Source organism: Oncorhynchus kisutch, linkage group LG12 (genome assembly GCF_002021735.2).
Source record: "Oncorhynchus kisutch isolate 150728-3 linkage group LG12, Okis_V2, whole genome shotgun sequence".
NCBI classification, from domain to species: domain Eukaryota; kingdom Metazoa; phylum Chordata; class Actinopteri; order Salmoniformes; family Salmonidae; genus Oncorhynchus; species Oncorhynchus kisutch.
The window spans coordinates 36,844,303-36,862,605 of record NC_034185.2 but is presented as its reverse complement, the minus strand read 5'-3'; the positions used below and the strand labels follow the sequence as shown (position 1 = coordinate 36,862,605).

The window sequence follows — 18,303 nt, the reverse complement described above, 5'->3', positions numbered from 1 at the left end:
GTAACAAAATTGGGAAAAAGTCAAGGGGTCTGAATACATTCCGAAAGCTGTGTATATCCACTGGAGGATTCTGCAAGAATTAGAGTATGCCTGGAAGTACAGTTTGACACTCTTTCTTGCCCTAAGATAGACACTGGAGATCTGAGAGGATAAGATGAGTTTACATTTTTGCTTATACCCACGTAGTTCTCTCAAATAATGTACAATTATACAATTAACAATGTATATACAATTAACAATGTATATGCATGTCACCTTCTGACCTTTGTTCCTTTGTTTTTGTCTGTGTTTTAGTATGGTCTGTTTGTTTTTCTATGTTGGTTTTTGAGTTCGGCCTAGTATGGTTCTCAATCAGAGGCAGCTGTCAATTGTTGTCCCTGATTGAGAATCATACTTAGGTAGCCTGGGTTTCGGTTTTGGTTTGTGCGTGTTTGTTTCCGTGTGAGTGTTTGGGCAACACGGTACTGTTTCGGTTTTGGTTTGTGCGTGTTTGTTTCCGTGTGAGTGTTTGAGCCACACGGTACTGTTTCGGTTTTGGTTTGTGCGTGTTTGTTTCCATGTGAGTGTTTGAGCCACACGGTACTGTTTCGGTTTTGGTTTGTGCGTGTTTGTTTCCGTGTGAGTGTTTGAGCCACACGGTACTGTTTCGGTTTTGTAAATACGCGTCATCGTTTTTTGTTTTGATTCAGTGTTCAGTGCTTTCTTTTATTAAAATCATCATGAACACTTACCACGCTGCGATTTGGTCCTCCTCTCTTTCTCCCGACGACATCCGTTACAAAACAATTTACCAATGTATAATTGTCTTAGACGGGGAGGTCAGGAGTTCAATCTTTACATATCCACGATAAAGAGCATTAGAAAACATGACATTTTTTTTCTCGTTTATAAGCAGGTAAGAAGAATTGAGAGAAAGTCATTACAATGATAATGCTATTCTCCCTGTAAGTCAGTCAGTCTTGTCTTTGCCATTCTGATACAGAGATCAACATTTGCTTTTATGTAAAGTTGCTATTCTTGCTTGTATCTGAATACAACAGTAACTCCCAGCAGTGATGGTCCGCCCATGCTCTCTGTCCAAACTGACTGTTTTCTACCATCTTTTAGATCTGTAGAGGGTACGAGGGAGGAGGTCAGATAAGGACTCTGTGCAGCCAAGTGTGGCCAAGTATGAAAATAGAATGACCAGAGAAAATCAGCTACGGCTACATATCACAGACTGATGAGATAAACAGTGTGACTCCATGGCACCCGATATTCTTTTGCACATACAGATATAGGATCTTAATTTGATCAACCTTTTGCATGAGAACTTTCCTGTGTTGCAGGAAATGTTAAACTTGTAGTGTATTTGAGGTTTAAAAAGGCCTCTGAAGTTTGTAATTTGCACTTAATTTTTTTTTAATCAACCCCTACAAAAATGTCCATTAATTAGAATCCACTGAATAATTCACATTTTCTGTTGCTGCAGGATTATTTTTCTGGAGTTGCAAACTGGCTCAAATGAAGATCCTACATCTGTGGGGAATACTGTTCATTTCAACTAAGACTCAAAGGTCTGAGGGAAATCTATTTTATCTAAATCTATTTTTAAAATAAATATGGGGGATTGGAAATGATGCAGACAATTGCATTGATGGAAACTACAATCTATCTGCATTATTAAAAAAATAAAATCAAAATGTACAGATGAAAAATCAACAGGTATCATAAACAATGAGAGACAAAGATCCAACTATCCAATCATCCAAATGATGACATTTCACAAAGGGTGACATGCCTGAATCACAAATACCAAAGACTATACAGAAAGTTCCAGAGTACTGCAGTAGTCGTAACATTATGCAATACAGTTGCATAGTAAAAATGTTGCAATTTGCATAGTAAAAATGAAGAATTCTCTGTAAAGCCTGTGGTTATTGATGACTCCCACTGGGATTCATAGGACTCAAATAAACCTATCTGTACCATAGCCCAGGGAGAATGGGGGTGGCTAGGAACACACTGCACTCCAGGCCACAACTCACCCCTGGATAAACTACACTATCTCCACAGTAGCTATATCCTTCCATGAGTATACACTACTCTACAGTATCCCAGAATAATATGGGGCAGCTAAGGCCACACTCCCCACTCCAGGGCCAAAACTACAGTATCTCTACAGTAGCTATATTCTTCCATTGCCGTTGGCCCCCGAGCACTGATGCTATAACCTGCTCGACACTCATGACTCTATCCGGGCCAATTTATACCCTCTGACCCTCTCACCCACCTGTCTGAACTCGACCCAGCCGACAATTGAAGCAGAAATGGGGGGGGGGGGGTGTTGGGTGGTGTTTGTTTGTGTGTGTGTGTTTGTGGGTGCGTATATGTGTGTGCCTGCATGTTTGAGTGTTTGCTCAGCAGTTTAGCTGGCATATAGTCTGGCTGTATCCTCGAACACAGTGTGTGTGTACAGAGTGGAGGCAGGCCAGAGCCCTTTTCAGTGGATATGACAGGGGAGAGAGAGAGATGGCTTTATAATGGGAATTACATCTCACAGTGGCTGTAAGAATGCATGCTTTTGTATGTGTGATAGCCAGTAAAGTGCATTATTATGTCCCAAATGGCACACTATTCCCTACATAGTGCAGTAATGTTGACCAGAGCCCTGTTTACAATAAAAGCCAACATGCTGTCTGGCACATTAATCTAACATCCCTTGTAGCTGGCAGTCTGTACCCATGTCATTCATACCTCAGAAGGCCATTCCTGTTGAAGAGCTAATGCACATTACGGTTAAAGTAATAGTCCTATATCCAAACAGTATCTACAGTAGCCTTCAACAGTGGGGAAGGAAGACTATTGGAATGATGCATCATAGTTTGCCTACAAAGTACATCAAAACCCTAGACAGGTTGGCAGTGAGTGAGTGAGTGAGTGAGTGAGTGAGTGAGTGAGTGAGTGAGTGAGTGAGTGAGTGAGTGAGTGAGTGAGTGAGAGAGCAAGAGATAGAGAAAGAGAGAGAGAGAGAGGAAAAGGGTGAAAGAAACAGAGAGAGAGAGCGAGAGAGAGCGAGAGCGAGCGAGAGAGAGGCAGACATGGCTCTCACGAGAAGACAGGCTATGTGCTCACTGCCCACAAAATGAGGTGGAAACTGAGCTGCACTTCCTAACCTCCTGCCCATTGTATGACCATATTAGAGAGACATATTTCCCTCAGATTACACAGATCCACAAAGAATTCGAAAACAAATCCAATTTTTTAAAACTCCCATATCTACTGGGTGAAATTCCACAGTGTGCCATCACAGCAGCAAGATTTGTGACCTGTTGCCGTGAGAAAAGGGCAACCAGTGAAGAACACACACCATTGTAAATACAACCCATATTTATGCTTATTTTATCTTGTGTCCTTTACCATTTGTACATTGTTAAAACACTGTATATATATATATATATATAATATGACATTTGTAATGTCTTTATTGTTTTGAAACTTCTGTATGTGTAATGTTTACTGTTCATTTTTATTGTTTATTTCACTTTATATATTCACTTTATATATTATCTACCTCATTTCCTTTGGCAATGTTAACACATGTTTCCCATGCCAATAAAGCCCTTGAATTGAATTGAATTGAGAGAGCGAGAGGGAGAGAGCGAGTAAGAGCGCGAGAGAGAGGGGAAGAGGGTGAGAGAGAAAGAGCGAGAGAGGAAAAGGGTGAAAGAAACAGAGAGACAGAGAGATAGAGAGAGAGAGAAAGAGAGGAAGAGGGTGAGAGAGACAGTCAGTCAGTGTACCTGGCCTCCCTTGAGATTTGAAACAACACCTCCAGCTTCTTATCGCTATATCTCTTTCCTCCTTACAGCCCTGACTCACAAGTCCTTCCAATGACCTTTTGACCTCTCCATGGGAACCTGCCCTAGCGATGCTCCTGCCTGCCAACAGGTCTAAACTTGACAGGCATCCCATAATAGGAGGCTGAGGTGTGTCCATGTCGTGAGGTTAGCTGTATGTGTTTCTGTGTGTGTGTCTGTGTGGCATGGGACAGAGAGCGCCATGCTGAGAGAAAGCTTCCACCTGGTTGGACTAGAGCCAAAGCCTCCATCAGTGGGAGGGCCTGAGGGGTTTGTGGGTAATTTAGAGAGAGTTGCTTCTTGACAGACATTAAAATAATTCATCGCTGGTGAAAATTGTCAACGACGGCCCAGTTTAGTACGCAGTTGACCAGTCGCTTTGTGTGATACTGGCCCGCACAATTCTCAGTCTGAGTAAAGGTATTACTAAGGGAACTGGTAGTTCTTACTGATGGAGAAACACAAGGTCTGTCTGGTAATGAGGACATGTCATCTTTGCAGGTATGCTTATATTAAAGTAGTGCAGGAATTGTGACATGACTTTATAGAGATGACCTTCAAATGGCACAATGTCGCAACGACGATTAGACTTCAATGTCAAGTGAGTTCCATAGGGATCAGTGGCTTGGTGGATAGTGGTAGTTGTGGGTTCAATTCCACATAGACTTTTATTTGGTAACACTTTATTTGACACCTAGCGTCATAACATGTTATAACATGGTGTGTACCCGTATCATAATATGTCATAACAGCTGACATAACTTGTCATAACCTGTAATAATATAGTCATAACACTTTCTTGACCCATATATTTACAGCTGTTGTGACATACAATGCATTGTGTTATTGTGTGACAGGTTATGTCACCTACATAGGATTGTCAAACCCCACATTTATTGTATTTTTTTCCTGCCAAGATGTTTCCTTTGGTTTGAAAGTTTGTTTCTTAAATCCTTTGTTGTTGTTGTAGTAATGAATTCTTTACAGCCATGTTTTTTTCAGCATATTTTCAAGAACTTGTAGAAAATACACTTTATGACACAGTCAAGAAGTGTTATGACCATCCTGTGCCACTTTACTTGGACTAAGAAAATACACTTTATGACACTGTCAAGAAGCATTATAACCATCAGAATCATATAAGTCAGATAGGCCTATCACGTACATGTTCTTATATCAGTCATCAGTCAAAAAAGTGTCTTGTCCTGCTCCTGCACTCATCCCAGTCATCAGCAACAGAGCTCTGGGGTAGGTGCATGTCTGACATCAATTTGTGTGCAATTACAATGATAATTGAATATGGTAAATTTCAGAAAACATTATATAACATAAACATACTGTTGACACGTAGGCTATGGTGTAATAATGGAATGTTTTGCCTTGTGTGGTAGGTTTTGACACTCTTATGTAGGTGTCATAACCAGCCATAAAATAAGGCAATATACCATATGTCACAACAGGTCTAAATATATGTGTCATGACAGTGTTATGACCACATTTCTGACAGGTTATGACAAGGTATGTCAACTGTTATGACATATTACGACATGGTTATGACCGTGACATAACGTGTTGACGCTAGATGTCAAGTAAAGTGTTACCTTATAGGGAGTATGTGAGTTAACTATAAGTTGCTTTTCACAACACTGCTAACTTCAGTAAGATTAGAAGAACACTTTATTGTCCACTTTCCTTTCAGATTTGCTTTCAACCCAACTGTCACGCCCTGACCTTAGAGATCCTTTTTATGTCTCTTTTTGGTTTGGTCAGGGTGTGATTTGGGGTGGGCATTCTATGTTTTGTTTTTCTATGATTTTCTATTTCTATGTTTTGGCCGGGTATGGTTCTCAATCAGGGACAGCGGTCTATCGTTGTCTCTGATTGGGAACCATACTTAGGTAGCCCTTTTTCCCCACCTGGTTTTGTGGGAAGTTGACTTTGTTTAGGGCACTTTGCCTTTGAGCTTCACAGTTTGTTTTGTTGCTTTTATTGTTTTGTTTGGCGTCATTTGTATTCAATAAAAGGAAAATGTACGCTCACCACGCTGCACCTTGGTCCTCTCCTTACGACAGCCGTGACACCAACCCAAGCAATTAAAAAATACAGGAGGAAGGTTCCTCCTAATCAAAACTGTATCTTTCTTTTCTTTTCTTGTCTAAAAACGACATATAACCTTAGGTTAGAATAGTGGTGTACTCAGGGCTACGGGTCTGCTCCTCTCTTGGAGGAGGAACAAGTCAAATTAGCATGCGGAAGAAGAAATGACAGAACTTTAAGGAGGAGGAGAAGAAGAAGGAGGGGAAAAACAAAGCCACCCCGGGGCTAAGATTATGAACACGCTCAGAAGATACATTTTTCATTCTAATGGAAAGATGAATTGTTATTATTCACTTACAATTATCCTTGATGAGGACTGACATCCCTTATGTTTTACCAACAGCCTCGGGACTCGTACACTAGTACAGACTACCCCCAAATAACCCCCTATTCTTCCCATCTACTTTGTAGCATAAGTCCCGACAACCCCCTTCACTCACACCAGAACCACCAGAGACCCAGGCTGCTCCATCCCTAAGCCCAGAATGACAGCCCTGTTCCTCCCATGCCATGGGATCTGACTGGGGCTCATAATGACTCACTTTCAAAGGAAATCCTGCCTCTCCCGCTACTGCCATGTAGCCCTTTGATCTCTCTCTCTCTCTCTCTCCCTCTCTCCCTTTCTCTCTCTCTCACTTTCCCCCCCCCAGAAAAAAATTAATTATGAGTATGGAAGTCAAGACGGTGGAAAGAACAAGTTGTCGCCACGGATGAGAGCAGAAGATGAATCGCCTGTCGAGTGTCTCACTAATGTAAGTGTCCTTCACCTTTTCAAAGGGAATCTAAAAATCCATAGCCTTCTCTGCATCTGCATCAACAGGACGTGTACAAAAGAATCGTAAATGTATCGATCAAAAGGGAACTAAATATGAATGAATGTAAATGGCAGTCAATCCCATCCCCAGATACACATTGAATTTGTCTAACCAAGCAAATGAATACAGTGCTGGACACGAAGTACTTCTTAATTGATGGACATGTAGTATTTATTTATTTGTTTGTGTCTGAATTGATCGCTTCATCATTGCAGAGCTGGCATGATTCATGTTTTACATGGCAGAGAATCGTGTCTGTTCTACATACTTCTATCTTACTATCTGAACGCTCCGTAACATGGCACTCATCTGAACGAGCCCTTGGTGTCTCGTCACAGGTGAGAATAAGCATGTGATTGACGATGTCAAGAGCTCAACACTTTAATTGGTTGGAATCACGGAGAGCGTAGATAAAAAGCTCCTTGTTAGGATGCTGAGGACCCATTCTGCTCGCTCAACCCTCTTTACTCTGCATTCATATCACACAGCAGTGTTTCCTGTTTTTAGTTATTTATTCACTTACTTGCGTTGCAATGTTGAGTTGGCAGACGCGGTTGCTGTTTTGTCTTCACACTTCTCATTAGATCTGCCAGCTTTTAATTAGGAATTTGCAGGTGCACAGTACAATACGGAGCAACAATAATTGACGGATTAATTTTATAAGCCGGTTTAGTGGGGAGACATGTGGAGTGAGAGCTCTGTGGTGCTGATACCAGTGGAGGCTCTTTAGAGGAGGAAGGGGAGGACCATTCTACACAGTGAATTTCCAAAAATTGCTATTGTGGAAAAGTTATCCTTTTTTAAATAAAACTCATGGTTCTCACCCCCTTCTATAGACTTACAGAGTAATTATGAGGACTTCTGGAGGACGTCCTCCAACCTATTAGAGCTCTTGTTGTATGAACTGATATGTGGTCCATCCAATCAAAGGATCAGAGAATGAATCTAATACTGAACGCGTAAGCTACAGCTAGCTAGCACTGTTGTGCATAAAGTGTGGTGAGTAGTTGACTCAAAGAGAGAGAAAGACAATAGTTGAACAGTTTTGAACAAAATCATTTCTTCAAAAAGTAGGAAGAAGCAGCAGAGGGAGAGAGAGAAAGAAAGAAAGATAGAGAGAAGTAGCTTTTTCTTCTTCTTAGTTTTACCTTTCATTTACTTAGCTAATGTGGCTAATTTAGCCTACTAAACAACTTGACTCAAATAGAGAGGAATACTATTTATGTTAGCTAGCTGGCTAAGGCTACCCAACACTGCAACTCTTCCAAGTCAAGGTAAGCTTTTGGTTTAATTAATATATTGCCTCCAGGGCCCGCCGGTGTAACTGATAAACTGCTTGCATTGTACACTGCATGATTCTACACATTCATTGAATTGTGGGTTTACTAATGCGTTAATTCTAGTTTGCTTTCTATAATGTTAATATGGTGACAATGACGTAGACTGTTTAATGTTAGCGGTTATGATATGAAGGTTTGGCTTGAAGAGGTTTTTGCACCTTGTCACAGACAGCTGTTGTGTTGTGCACTGAAGTCCACAAGTGAAGGGACAAGGTGAGAAGAAGAGAGAGCATAGATGCAAGAAGGCGTCATGCAACGAGCAAAGTGATGTCGTTGTGTGTGGCTGCTATGAAAGTGCACTGTGTGTGCGGGTGATCAGGGGTATATTCATTCTGCCGATTCTGTTGCAAAACACTTCTATTGGACCTACCTCAATTTGTCCAATATAAACTCTTGTTTTAGAGAGTGGTGGGTGTTTGGACTAATGATTACACTTCAGATCAGCTAGATGCAGGCAAGAGTGTGCAAGGCGGTATTGAATGTGACATTTTCTGTCACCTTGATTACTCTAACTCTAACCTCATGATGCGTATAAGGCAAATTTGTGTCACGCCCTGACCATAGAGAGCCCTTGGTTCTCTATGGTGTAGTAGGTCAGGGCGTGACTAGGGGGTGATCTAGTATATCTATTTCTATGTTGGTTCTAATGTGGTTCCCAATTAGAGGCAGCTGTTTATCGTTGCTTCTGATTGGGGATCATATTTAGGTAGCTATTTCCCCACCTGTGTTTGGTGGGATATTGATTGTGTTTTGTGTTTGTGCACCGCGTAGTCACGCTTCATTGTTAGTTTATTGATTTATTGTTTTTGCTTTAAGTTTCACATTTTAAATAAATATGTGGAACTCAACATCCGCTGCGCCGTTCTTAATGACAACCGTGACAGAATATCCCACCAACCAAGGACCAAGCAGCGTGCAACGATGGGAAAAATAAGTTGGACCTGGGAAGAAATCATGGAAGGACATGAGACCCTTCCTTGGCAGGAGTCGCAGAAGATGCAAGAAGGATGGTGACGACGCCGGGGACCGCGGCCACAGAAACCCAAAGATTTTTGGGGGACAGGCACATGGAGCTGGCAGCTGAGCAGAGGGAAGAGAACATCTGGGAGGAGATAGAGAGGTGGTAGGTCGACCCAAGGAGAGTACCAGAGCCCGCCTGGGAGTCGATGGAACAGTGTGAGGATGGATACCGGAGAATGGAGTTGGCTAGGAGTATACGGCAACACAGGCGTTTGGAGGAGCGTGTTATCAGTCCGATGAAACCTGGGCCAGCTCCACGCATCTGGCCTACAGTGCGCCTCCCCAGTCCGGTACGTCCTATGTCTCCTCCTCGCACTCTCCCTGAAGTGCGTGTCCCCAGCCCGGGACGTCCTGTGCCTGCTTCCTGCACTCGCCCTGAAGTGCAAGAGATGGTCAGGGTGGCATTGGGGAAGTTAGGAGAGAGAGATGAGAGAGATGTTGTGCAAGTGTGTTCTGCTCAACATCCGACCAGGGGATCCAGTTAGCAGTCTGGTGCAACTTGGGCTGGCTCCACCCTTCTGGACTCCAGTGAGCCTCCCCAGTCTGGTACGTCCTGTGTCTCCTCCTCGCACTCTCCCTGTAGTGCGTGTCCCCAGCCCGGTCCGTCCTGTGCCTGCTTTCTGTACTCGCCCTGAAGTGCGTGTCACCAGTTCGGTGCCACCTGTACCGGCTCCACGCACTAGGCCTCCAGTGCGTCTTCCCAGTCCGGTATGTCCTGTGCCTGCTCCTCTCACTCTCCCTGAAGTGCGTGTCCCCAGCCCGGTATGTCCTGTGCCTGCTTCCTGCACTCGCCCTGAAGTGCGTGTCACCAGTCCATTGCCACCTGTACTGGCCCCACGCATCAGGCCTCCAGTGCGCCCCCCCAGTCCGGTACCACCTGTGCCCGGCTCCACGCACTAGGCCTCCAGTGCATCTCCCCAGTCCGGTACATCCTATGCCTGCTCCTCGCACACTCCCTGAGGTGCGTGTCTCCAGTCCGGTGCCACCTGTGCTGGCTCCATGCACCAGGCCTCCAGTGTGCCTCCCCAGTCCGGTGCGTCCTGTGCCTCCTGCGACGGTCAACGGACCAGAGAGTCTAGGCATGGCGTCCAGTCCAGCTCCATGGCCAGAGCTTTCTACTGTGCTCAGTCCAGGCACGGCGGCCAACCCAGCTCCATTGCAGGAGCCTTCCTCAGCACCGGTGTCCAGTCCTGGCACGGCGTCCAGTCCCGCTCCAGGGCAGGAGCCTTCCTTTGCGCCGATGCCCAGTCCAGGCACGGCGGTCTGGCCGGGGGCTACGACCTGCACCGGAGCCAAAGGGGGGGGGGGGGGGGGGGGGGGGTACTGTCCTTGGTTCTTGGAGCCCTTGGTTCTCTATGGTGTAGTGGGTCAGGGTATATCTAGTATATCTATTTCTATGTTGGTGCTAATGTGGTTCCCAATTAGAGGCAGCTGTTTATCGTTGCACCACATAGTCACGTTTCGTTGTTCGTTTACTGATTTATTGTTTTTGCATTAAGTTTCACTTTTGAAATAAATATGTGGAACTCAACATCTGCTGGGAATTGGTCCCGTTCCAATTTGAGTATCATGTAGTAGCCTAAACCTATCAATGTTACATTGAGCTGGTTGAATGGAATATGAATGACAGTCATCCAATATGCTGTAATAGAAATAATGATATGCTCATATAAATAATACTAATGATCCTCCCTAATCTTAAATGGCACCGACTGAGTCTAAGAGCATCTAAACTGGACTGGATATTTTCTGAAATGTTCATAGTTCAGAAAGAGAGTGGTGGGTGCAGTGATAAGTTAGTGTCCCGATTGGCTGTACAGAGTGATTGGCCGGTGGACTGACCTGTGGCCGTGGGTGTCCTGTGACCAGACAGGTGAGTTCCAGGGTCTCTCCCTCCCGGATGGTGTACACCCTCTCTGTGTGACGTTCTTCCTCCACGTTACACGCGTGGCCCGAGTGCACGATGCGGACCGTAGGGGGTGCTGTAGAGGACAAACAAAACATTTAGTGCATCCTAATAATTACAAGCACAGAGTCAAAGAAATGAACTCACACAATTTGCATTGGAGATGGAAAAGAAACTGTGTGAAGAAATTAATGAAGAAACAACATTTCTTTCATTCTATGCACTTTCCCTAAGCCTTTTATGTTAGTGTATATGTTTCCCATGGTCCTTCTCTCTCTTCGACTTTCCAAACGTGGAGAAATCTGAATCGATCTAGATGCTATCTGGATGGACTCCGAGGGACAGGTTATCAGTTTTAACAGAGTCAAGGAAGTGGCACTGAGGAGGCACACACAAACACACACACTTCCCCTCATTGATTTCTGTCTGTTTGATAAAATGATCACCCAGCTTGGCCCCGTGATGACCTTGTTATGATACATACAATCCAATATCTGTGGGGTCTGGGGCCTGATTTTCCACAGTCACGGGTTTTGCTTTTTTTTTAGGATTACGGTTCAATTGAACAGCATCTGCAGGTATCGTGTATCCCGTCAACACTCAACATGCCTATTCATCTCTATTTGATAGCATTGCAGGTAGTCTGTCCCCTCATTAAACATCTACAAACAAACCTCTAAACCCAACAATCTAGCCGCACAGCAATGACAAAAAAAATAGAAAATGGGGGAAAAAAAGTTTTGTGATCAATCCTCTGTGCGTAAAATAACCGTATTTCTCAAACTGTTCTAGTGAGTTGTCCAGAGAAATAATATAGATAATTTGTAACAATGTTTTTGGGAGAAATAACCTGTGCAATCCCTCTCTCTCCAGTAGGTCCTGCACACCCAGTTGTAACTCCACTACTCTACAGCGCGTCCATCCAAATGTAATTACAACACAGGTGTGTGATGTTTTTCTCTCTATTCCTTACGCTCGGCCGACCATGCTGATATTTATGAGGACTGATGCTGCCTGGGGTTCACCCCTGTGTAAAGAGAGAGAGGGAGGGAGAGAGAGAGAAGAGAGGCCCAGTGGGATCATGGGCAGAGAGGCAGGGGTGGGGGCCAGATCAGGTCAATAGGCCATGTCTCCTCTACCTCAGCAAACGTTAGGTGAGCACGGGGATGCACTCTAGGCCGACTGGCCCGTGAATGATGGGGTCGGATTAATTTGACCCCTAGAGGCTGATCATAGGTCTGCAAATTAGTTTCTCCCTCAAATGGTTTAGGTTAGACCGAGGAAGGTAAACTGAACCGAAATCTATGCAGTTTGGGTTAAAGGAGTCTCGTCATTAGTCGCTGAGCATTGAACAAGACTAGGGTAAAAGGAAAAATGTAGTAAAATCAGATGGGAACATACAGTCCCTTTCACCGTATCAGTGTGGTGTCCTGTTCCAAAACACTCAGTGGGATTCACACGCTGAAGCAGAGATCCACATTCGTCCCCAGATCTTTCTGGTCTCACAACACGCTAATAAGCCTAGCGATTATGTGTGTGTGTGTGTGTGTGTATGTATGTGCATGTGTGTGTTTATATATGTTTGTGTGTGTGCGCATGTGTGAGTCGCAACAATCCTCCTATAGGCTGCACTTGGACTCCCAGACACAGTGCATCTGCACGCGCTAACCTGAGACGCTAATCACATGCCCACCTCTTACTGCACCACTGTGACTGTTCACTGTTTGTCCTTTACTCAGCTTGTTAGCGTAACGCCCTTAAATAGCATTTAGCACGCAAACTGCTACGTAGACTGATTAACACTGAGACGGATGCCAACAACAATTGCTAACTAGTCATGCACATGGACAGAGCCTGCAGTGGGTCTTGCCATTTGGGGATAAATCCGCCAGCAGTACATTCCAGAGGGGGGAAAGAGGATTGAAAGCCTTGGCTGGGGAGCGAAAAGCTTCACACACGGCTGCCACTTAAAACAAAGGAGGCTTAGGATAAGACCCTAGGGCGCAAGGCAACACGGTGCTAATGCAATTTACTCCAATAAGCCAGTATCTCTACAACATGCTATCAGTCCTGAGACCAGCGCAGAGCAGCAGAGGAGGAAACTGGAGAAACAACCGTAATGAATGATCCTCAGAGATGCTGTGAAAGCAGCCATACGCGCGCGCCCGTTCGTGCACACAGCCGCACACGCAGAAATATGAAGCGCATGAACAAATAAAAAGCTTACGCACACACACAAGTGCACAGACGCAAGCGCAGATGCAAGCACATATGCGCCAATCAATTGCTCACTGCTCCCATGTGCACACACAGCACACTTGACACTTATGTAGAGCACTACATTGAGTGCCTCTCTCTCTCTCTCTCCAATGCTGTGATGTCAGAACCTGACCTAACCCCTCTTCTGGGCTCTGCGATATATAGGGTAGACTAACTATACATGTACAGTGACCTATGCAGTGTACCAGTGAAATTTAGGCTAGCTGTTGTAGTATTTAGGGTAAGATGTGTGTTAGAGAGCTGCATTCCCTCCTGCGGGCCCCGGCAGAGAGCATTGTGGCTTGGTCAGCATGTTTCATGATGCGGGCTGGAGCAGGATGAACTTTGGAATGAAAATATATATTTGTTGTTATTTCGAACGGCTGTCTTTCTGTTTTGTATGTGTTAAATATGGTATTAAAAGCACCTCTTTGTCGCACTAGTCACAAACTTTCATAGGACAAGAAGTAGCCTGCCTCTACTCAGTAGCCGACCTCTACTCTTGTGTTGGGCTTGCAAGATCAAATGTGCTTACGTGTTGTCTCAATTAAATAGCATGTAGGTTACATACATGGGTGGAGAAGCACCCGCAGTTGTCTTTCCATGGGAATTCACTTCCTAAATATGACAGGGTATTAGTTTAGGCGCCCGACATTTGATTTGATTTGATTTTATTAGGATCTCTTTTAGTCCCCATTTGGACTAATCTTCCAAGAGTCCTTAACATTAAAATACAATTTATAATACAAACACACTTTCACATATAACACACTATTACAAACATACATAATACACTAGCATAATGACCCAATAAATACTCAATCTAAAAAATATAAAAAATATTTAAAAAATTATTGATTCTTCATCTACTATAGTCCCACAACATTTCTATATACTATATTTAAATAGTTTTTAAATAATGTTTAAACGTATATATTGAAAGGTTTCTAGTTTGCTCAGTTAATTTATTCCATTTCTTTATTGCTCTAAATCTAAATGTTATTTTGCCCATTTCTTTTTTCTGTCTGGATAACGCATAGATGGTGGACAATCTATTCCTAGTATTTACGGAATGTCTGTCTCTTACCAACTGAATACCGTTGTGAATAGAACTTGGCCGTTTTAAAAGATGTATATTATGAAATAAAATAAGCATGTTTTTTTCAATTATCTTGTCGATTGATGACCAACCAAGAACACTGCGCATGACTGCAACAGAAGAACCATATCTCCACCTTAAAACAATCCTTGCTGCTTTGTTCTGTTCAATCTGCAGCCTCCTAACTTCACTAGATGATGCATTTCCCCAGACCACCGAACAATAGTTCACTTGACTCTCAACCAATGCCTGTGTTATTTGCTGAAGGATTTTCCCTGGTAAATATTTAGCTATCCTTCTGATTATGCTGTTTTAATGTTTTTTTTTACATAGATTAGTTATTTGAGACGACCATGATAAGCAGTTGTCTAGCTGCACTCCCAGTAGTTTGGTTTCTGCCACTTCTTCAATTTGTACTCCTCCCATACTTAATTGTATCCCATGCTGACATTGACTGGAAATAAATAGTGATAACACACTTATTTGGTTCTGCCTGCAAATTGTCTGCCTCCTAAGTTATACGAGATCATTTCGAAACGGTTGTCTTTCTATTTTGAAGACTATTCATCATATATTTTATTAATAGCCTAATTCCTGCTGATTTACATTCATTAGCCTACCTTCATCCTCTTTTGTTGTGCCTGCGAGATCAAGTGCATCTATGTGTGGTCTCAATCAAATAGCCTGTAGACTAGGCTATATGGGGCGGAGAAACACGGCGCAGTTACCTTGAACTTCCTAAACATGATTTTCAATAGTTTAGACCTGACATTGACTGGAAATATTTATGTTCAGACTCTGACATTGACTGAAAATATGTACAACACATGTAGGCCTATCACCCCGCTCCTAAAAGTTATGCAAAATGTAGCTCAAGTCAAGTAAGTGTCCACTCTGGTGTATTTCGCCCCAACTCCACTCTCTTTCAAACTACGTCTACCCTATTGGCTGATATAGCCCAGGAATACCGATAGCATATTGGGCCATATGAGAATCTGTTGTGTTGTTTTGCGCATTTTGATCTTGACTAGGTTGACAATATTGCTGGGACCGGGGCTGCAAAGCGAGCTACGTTACATACAACTACAATAACATTTCAGGACTGCGGTTGGGTTCGGGGCCAGTTGTCACGGTGGCAGGTGGGAGACTGACAAGAAGCCAGCAAGAGAAGCCAGGGGGTGCAGTATGAAAAGCAGCGGGAGAGAGATGAAAAAATAAGTCCCGTGTGCAGACCTCTACTGTGTGTCTCAGGTTGGCTGTAGTGTCAGAATTCCCTGAATTCCACACACACACACACAGACACACACACACAGACACACACACAGACAGACACACACACGCACACACACACACACACACACACACACACACACACACACACACACACACACACACACACACACACACACACACACCAAAGCCCGTGGGAGTGTGTGTGTGCTATAAATTAAATAACTTCCCCTGCAGTGAGGGAGAAGGGGGATGTGTGTGTTTGTGTGTATGTGTGTGCATCCATGCTAGCTTGTGTGTTTATTGGAGGATGCAAAATAGGGTCCCACCGGACAGACAGCCCGGCCCTCCATGTCCCTAGCCGACAGAGGGGAGACGGAACAGCTTTATCCACAGACAGCCAATGGAGAGATTAAATGTGATTTGGCTAAAGCATGCCTGTCACCATGGCCCTGGACTGGCAGAGACAGAGAGGCACAGAGAGAGGCAGAGGGGGTTCTTGGCAGGGACAGAGACTCTACATTTGACAAACAAATGCATGTGAAAAAAGCCCAAACAGCTGGGTCTCGTTGACGCTAGGCTTAATGTCTTCAGAACAACCCCTTAAGACCATTAAACATGTTCTGCTAGTTTCATGGCCCTGTTGGGCTTCTCAGCGTGTGTGCATGAATGCTTGCTTGTGGAAGTGCGCGTTTGTGTGTGCGTGCGTGTTTGTTGAGCGAGTGAGCAAGAGAGAGAGACAGGGAAAGAGAGTGCGATTGGTGAGTGTGTGAGTGAGATAAATAGAGAGAGAGAATAGTGCACAAGGGAACAATAACAGTATACAATGCCTAGTTTCTCTTTGTGTCCCACCCAGAGTCATTATCAGGAGGCCGCAGGAGCCATGATCACCACTGTAGAAGCTAAGCTTCTGTCAGCTGATGTCAGAACTAGAGGTTGGTAAATCAGGAGAAAGATTACATCATAAAAGAGTACAGCAATAACATCCTTATGATTCAGGCTTGGATTATATATATATTTCTTTTTTTACCCCCTTTTTCTCCCCAATTCCGTGGTATCCAATTACTATCTTGTCTCATCGCTACAACTCCCATACGGGCTCGGGAGAGACGAAGGTCGAAAGCCATGAGTCCTCCGAAACACAACCCAACCAAGCCGCACTGCTTCTTAACACAGTGCGCATCCAACCCGGAAGCCAGCCGCACCAATGTGTCAGAGGAAACACCGTGCACCTGGCGACCTTGGTTAGCGTGCACTGCCCGCCACAGGAGTCGCTGGTGTGCGATGAGACAAGGATATCCCTCTGGGCACGAACCCAGAGTCTCAGTGCCCTAGACCACTGCGCCACCCGGGAGGCCCTTTTGGATGTATTCTAAAACAAAACCTTATGTAGTCTCACTTTAGGTGAACAACACGAATGGATAATAAGGGGAAAAAAACACAGATGGTTGAAACACTGTTACATTAAAACTCGGGGATCATCTAACAGTGCACAGGTAATCCCATTTTGTATCCGCCATTTTGTACACCCGGCACTATTGAAATCTGCTTAAATGTGTGCAAACACTACCAGTAACTGTAACGGCATTCCTCCTCCTCTTCTGAGGAGGAGAAGCGAGAAGGATCGGAGGACCAATGCGCAGCGTGGTAAGTGTCCATAGCGTTTATTTAAAGACATAAACTGAACACTACAAAACAATAAATGTGAAACGAACGAAACCCGAAACAGTACCGTGTGGCAACAAACACACACACGGAAAACAAACACCCACAACTCAAAAGTGAAACCCAGGCTAGCTAAGTATGATTCTCAAATCAGACAACTAACGACACCTGCCTCTGATTGAGAACCATACTAGGCTGAACTCAAAACCCAAACATAGAAAAACACACATAGACTGCCCACCCCAACTCACGCCCTGACCATACTAAATAAAGACAAAACAAAGGAAATAAAGGTCAGAACGTGACAGTAACAGCAGAAAGGCACTGACTCATATGGATGACACAACATTGGGTTGACTGTTCAGCACATGCATACACTATTACATCACTGTCATCAAGTAAACCTGACCAGACTTGAGTTGATCACTGTCCCTCAGCATGAGTAGCCAGCAGCCATTGATCACACCCGTTAATGCACTCACATGCGCTCCTGTCCCTAAACTGTTGTTGTAAATGACACTTACAACAGCATTACATCAACATTTCATCAGCATTCCATCAGCATAGATCATCTAGAAAGACGGACTGTGAGAGACCAGCTGTGGAAGCAGACTTGGATTGAATACATATCTGTATGTATATCAAGAACAATCATATACTTGATGTACACTGTTATAAAACAGGCAGCCACAGTAGTTCCACATAAGCACTGAGAAGCTGTGCCCTGTTAGTGCTGCTGTCCATGGTGCTGGACCAGAAGTGCTGAAACGGCTACATATTGCTATAAAGAATGTGATGATATTCTCATGTGGACTGCCAGCCTTGCTACTACAGCACTACTGACAGGATGACTCCTGTGAGTTGCTGAAACTCCTAGCTCCACAGAGAAGCCTAATGTCGCTGTATTGACAAGTCTTTAACAGCCATAACTATCCAAAAATCATTCCACATTCATCTACTGTTTCTTTCTAACCAATAGCAGCTGAATTTGGGGGAATTCTTTGTGCTATTGGCATGCTGCTGAATGCTCTAG

General features: G+C 43.9%; 1 protein-coding gene across 1 annotated transcript in view; it reads right to left on the bottom strand.

Annotated features, from left to right (window-relative positions):
* Nucleotides 1-18,303, bottom strand: part of LOC109900947 (MAM domain-containing glycosylphosphatidylinositol anchor protein 2) — a 337,708-nt gene that overhangs the window by 223,734 nt on the left and 95,671 nt on the right. The window contains exon 2 of the mRNA XM_020496863.2: nucleotides 10,954-11,093. Within this exon, the coding sequence (XP_020352452.1) occupies nucleotides 10,954-11,093 (140 nt within the window). The remainder of the gene's footprint in view (nucleotides 1-10,953; nucleotides 11,094-18,303) is intronic.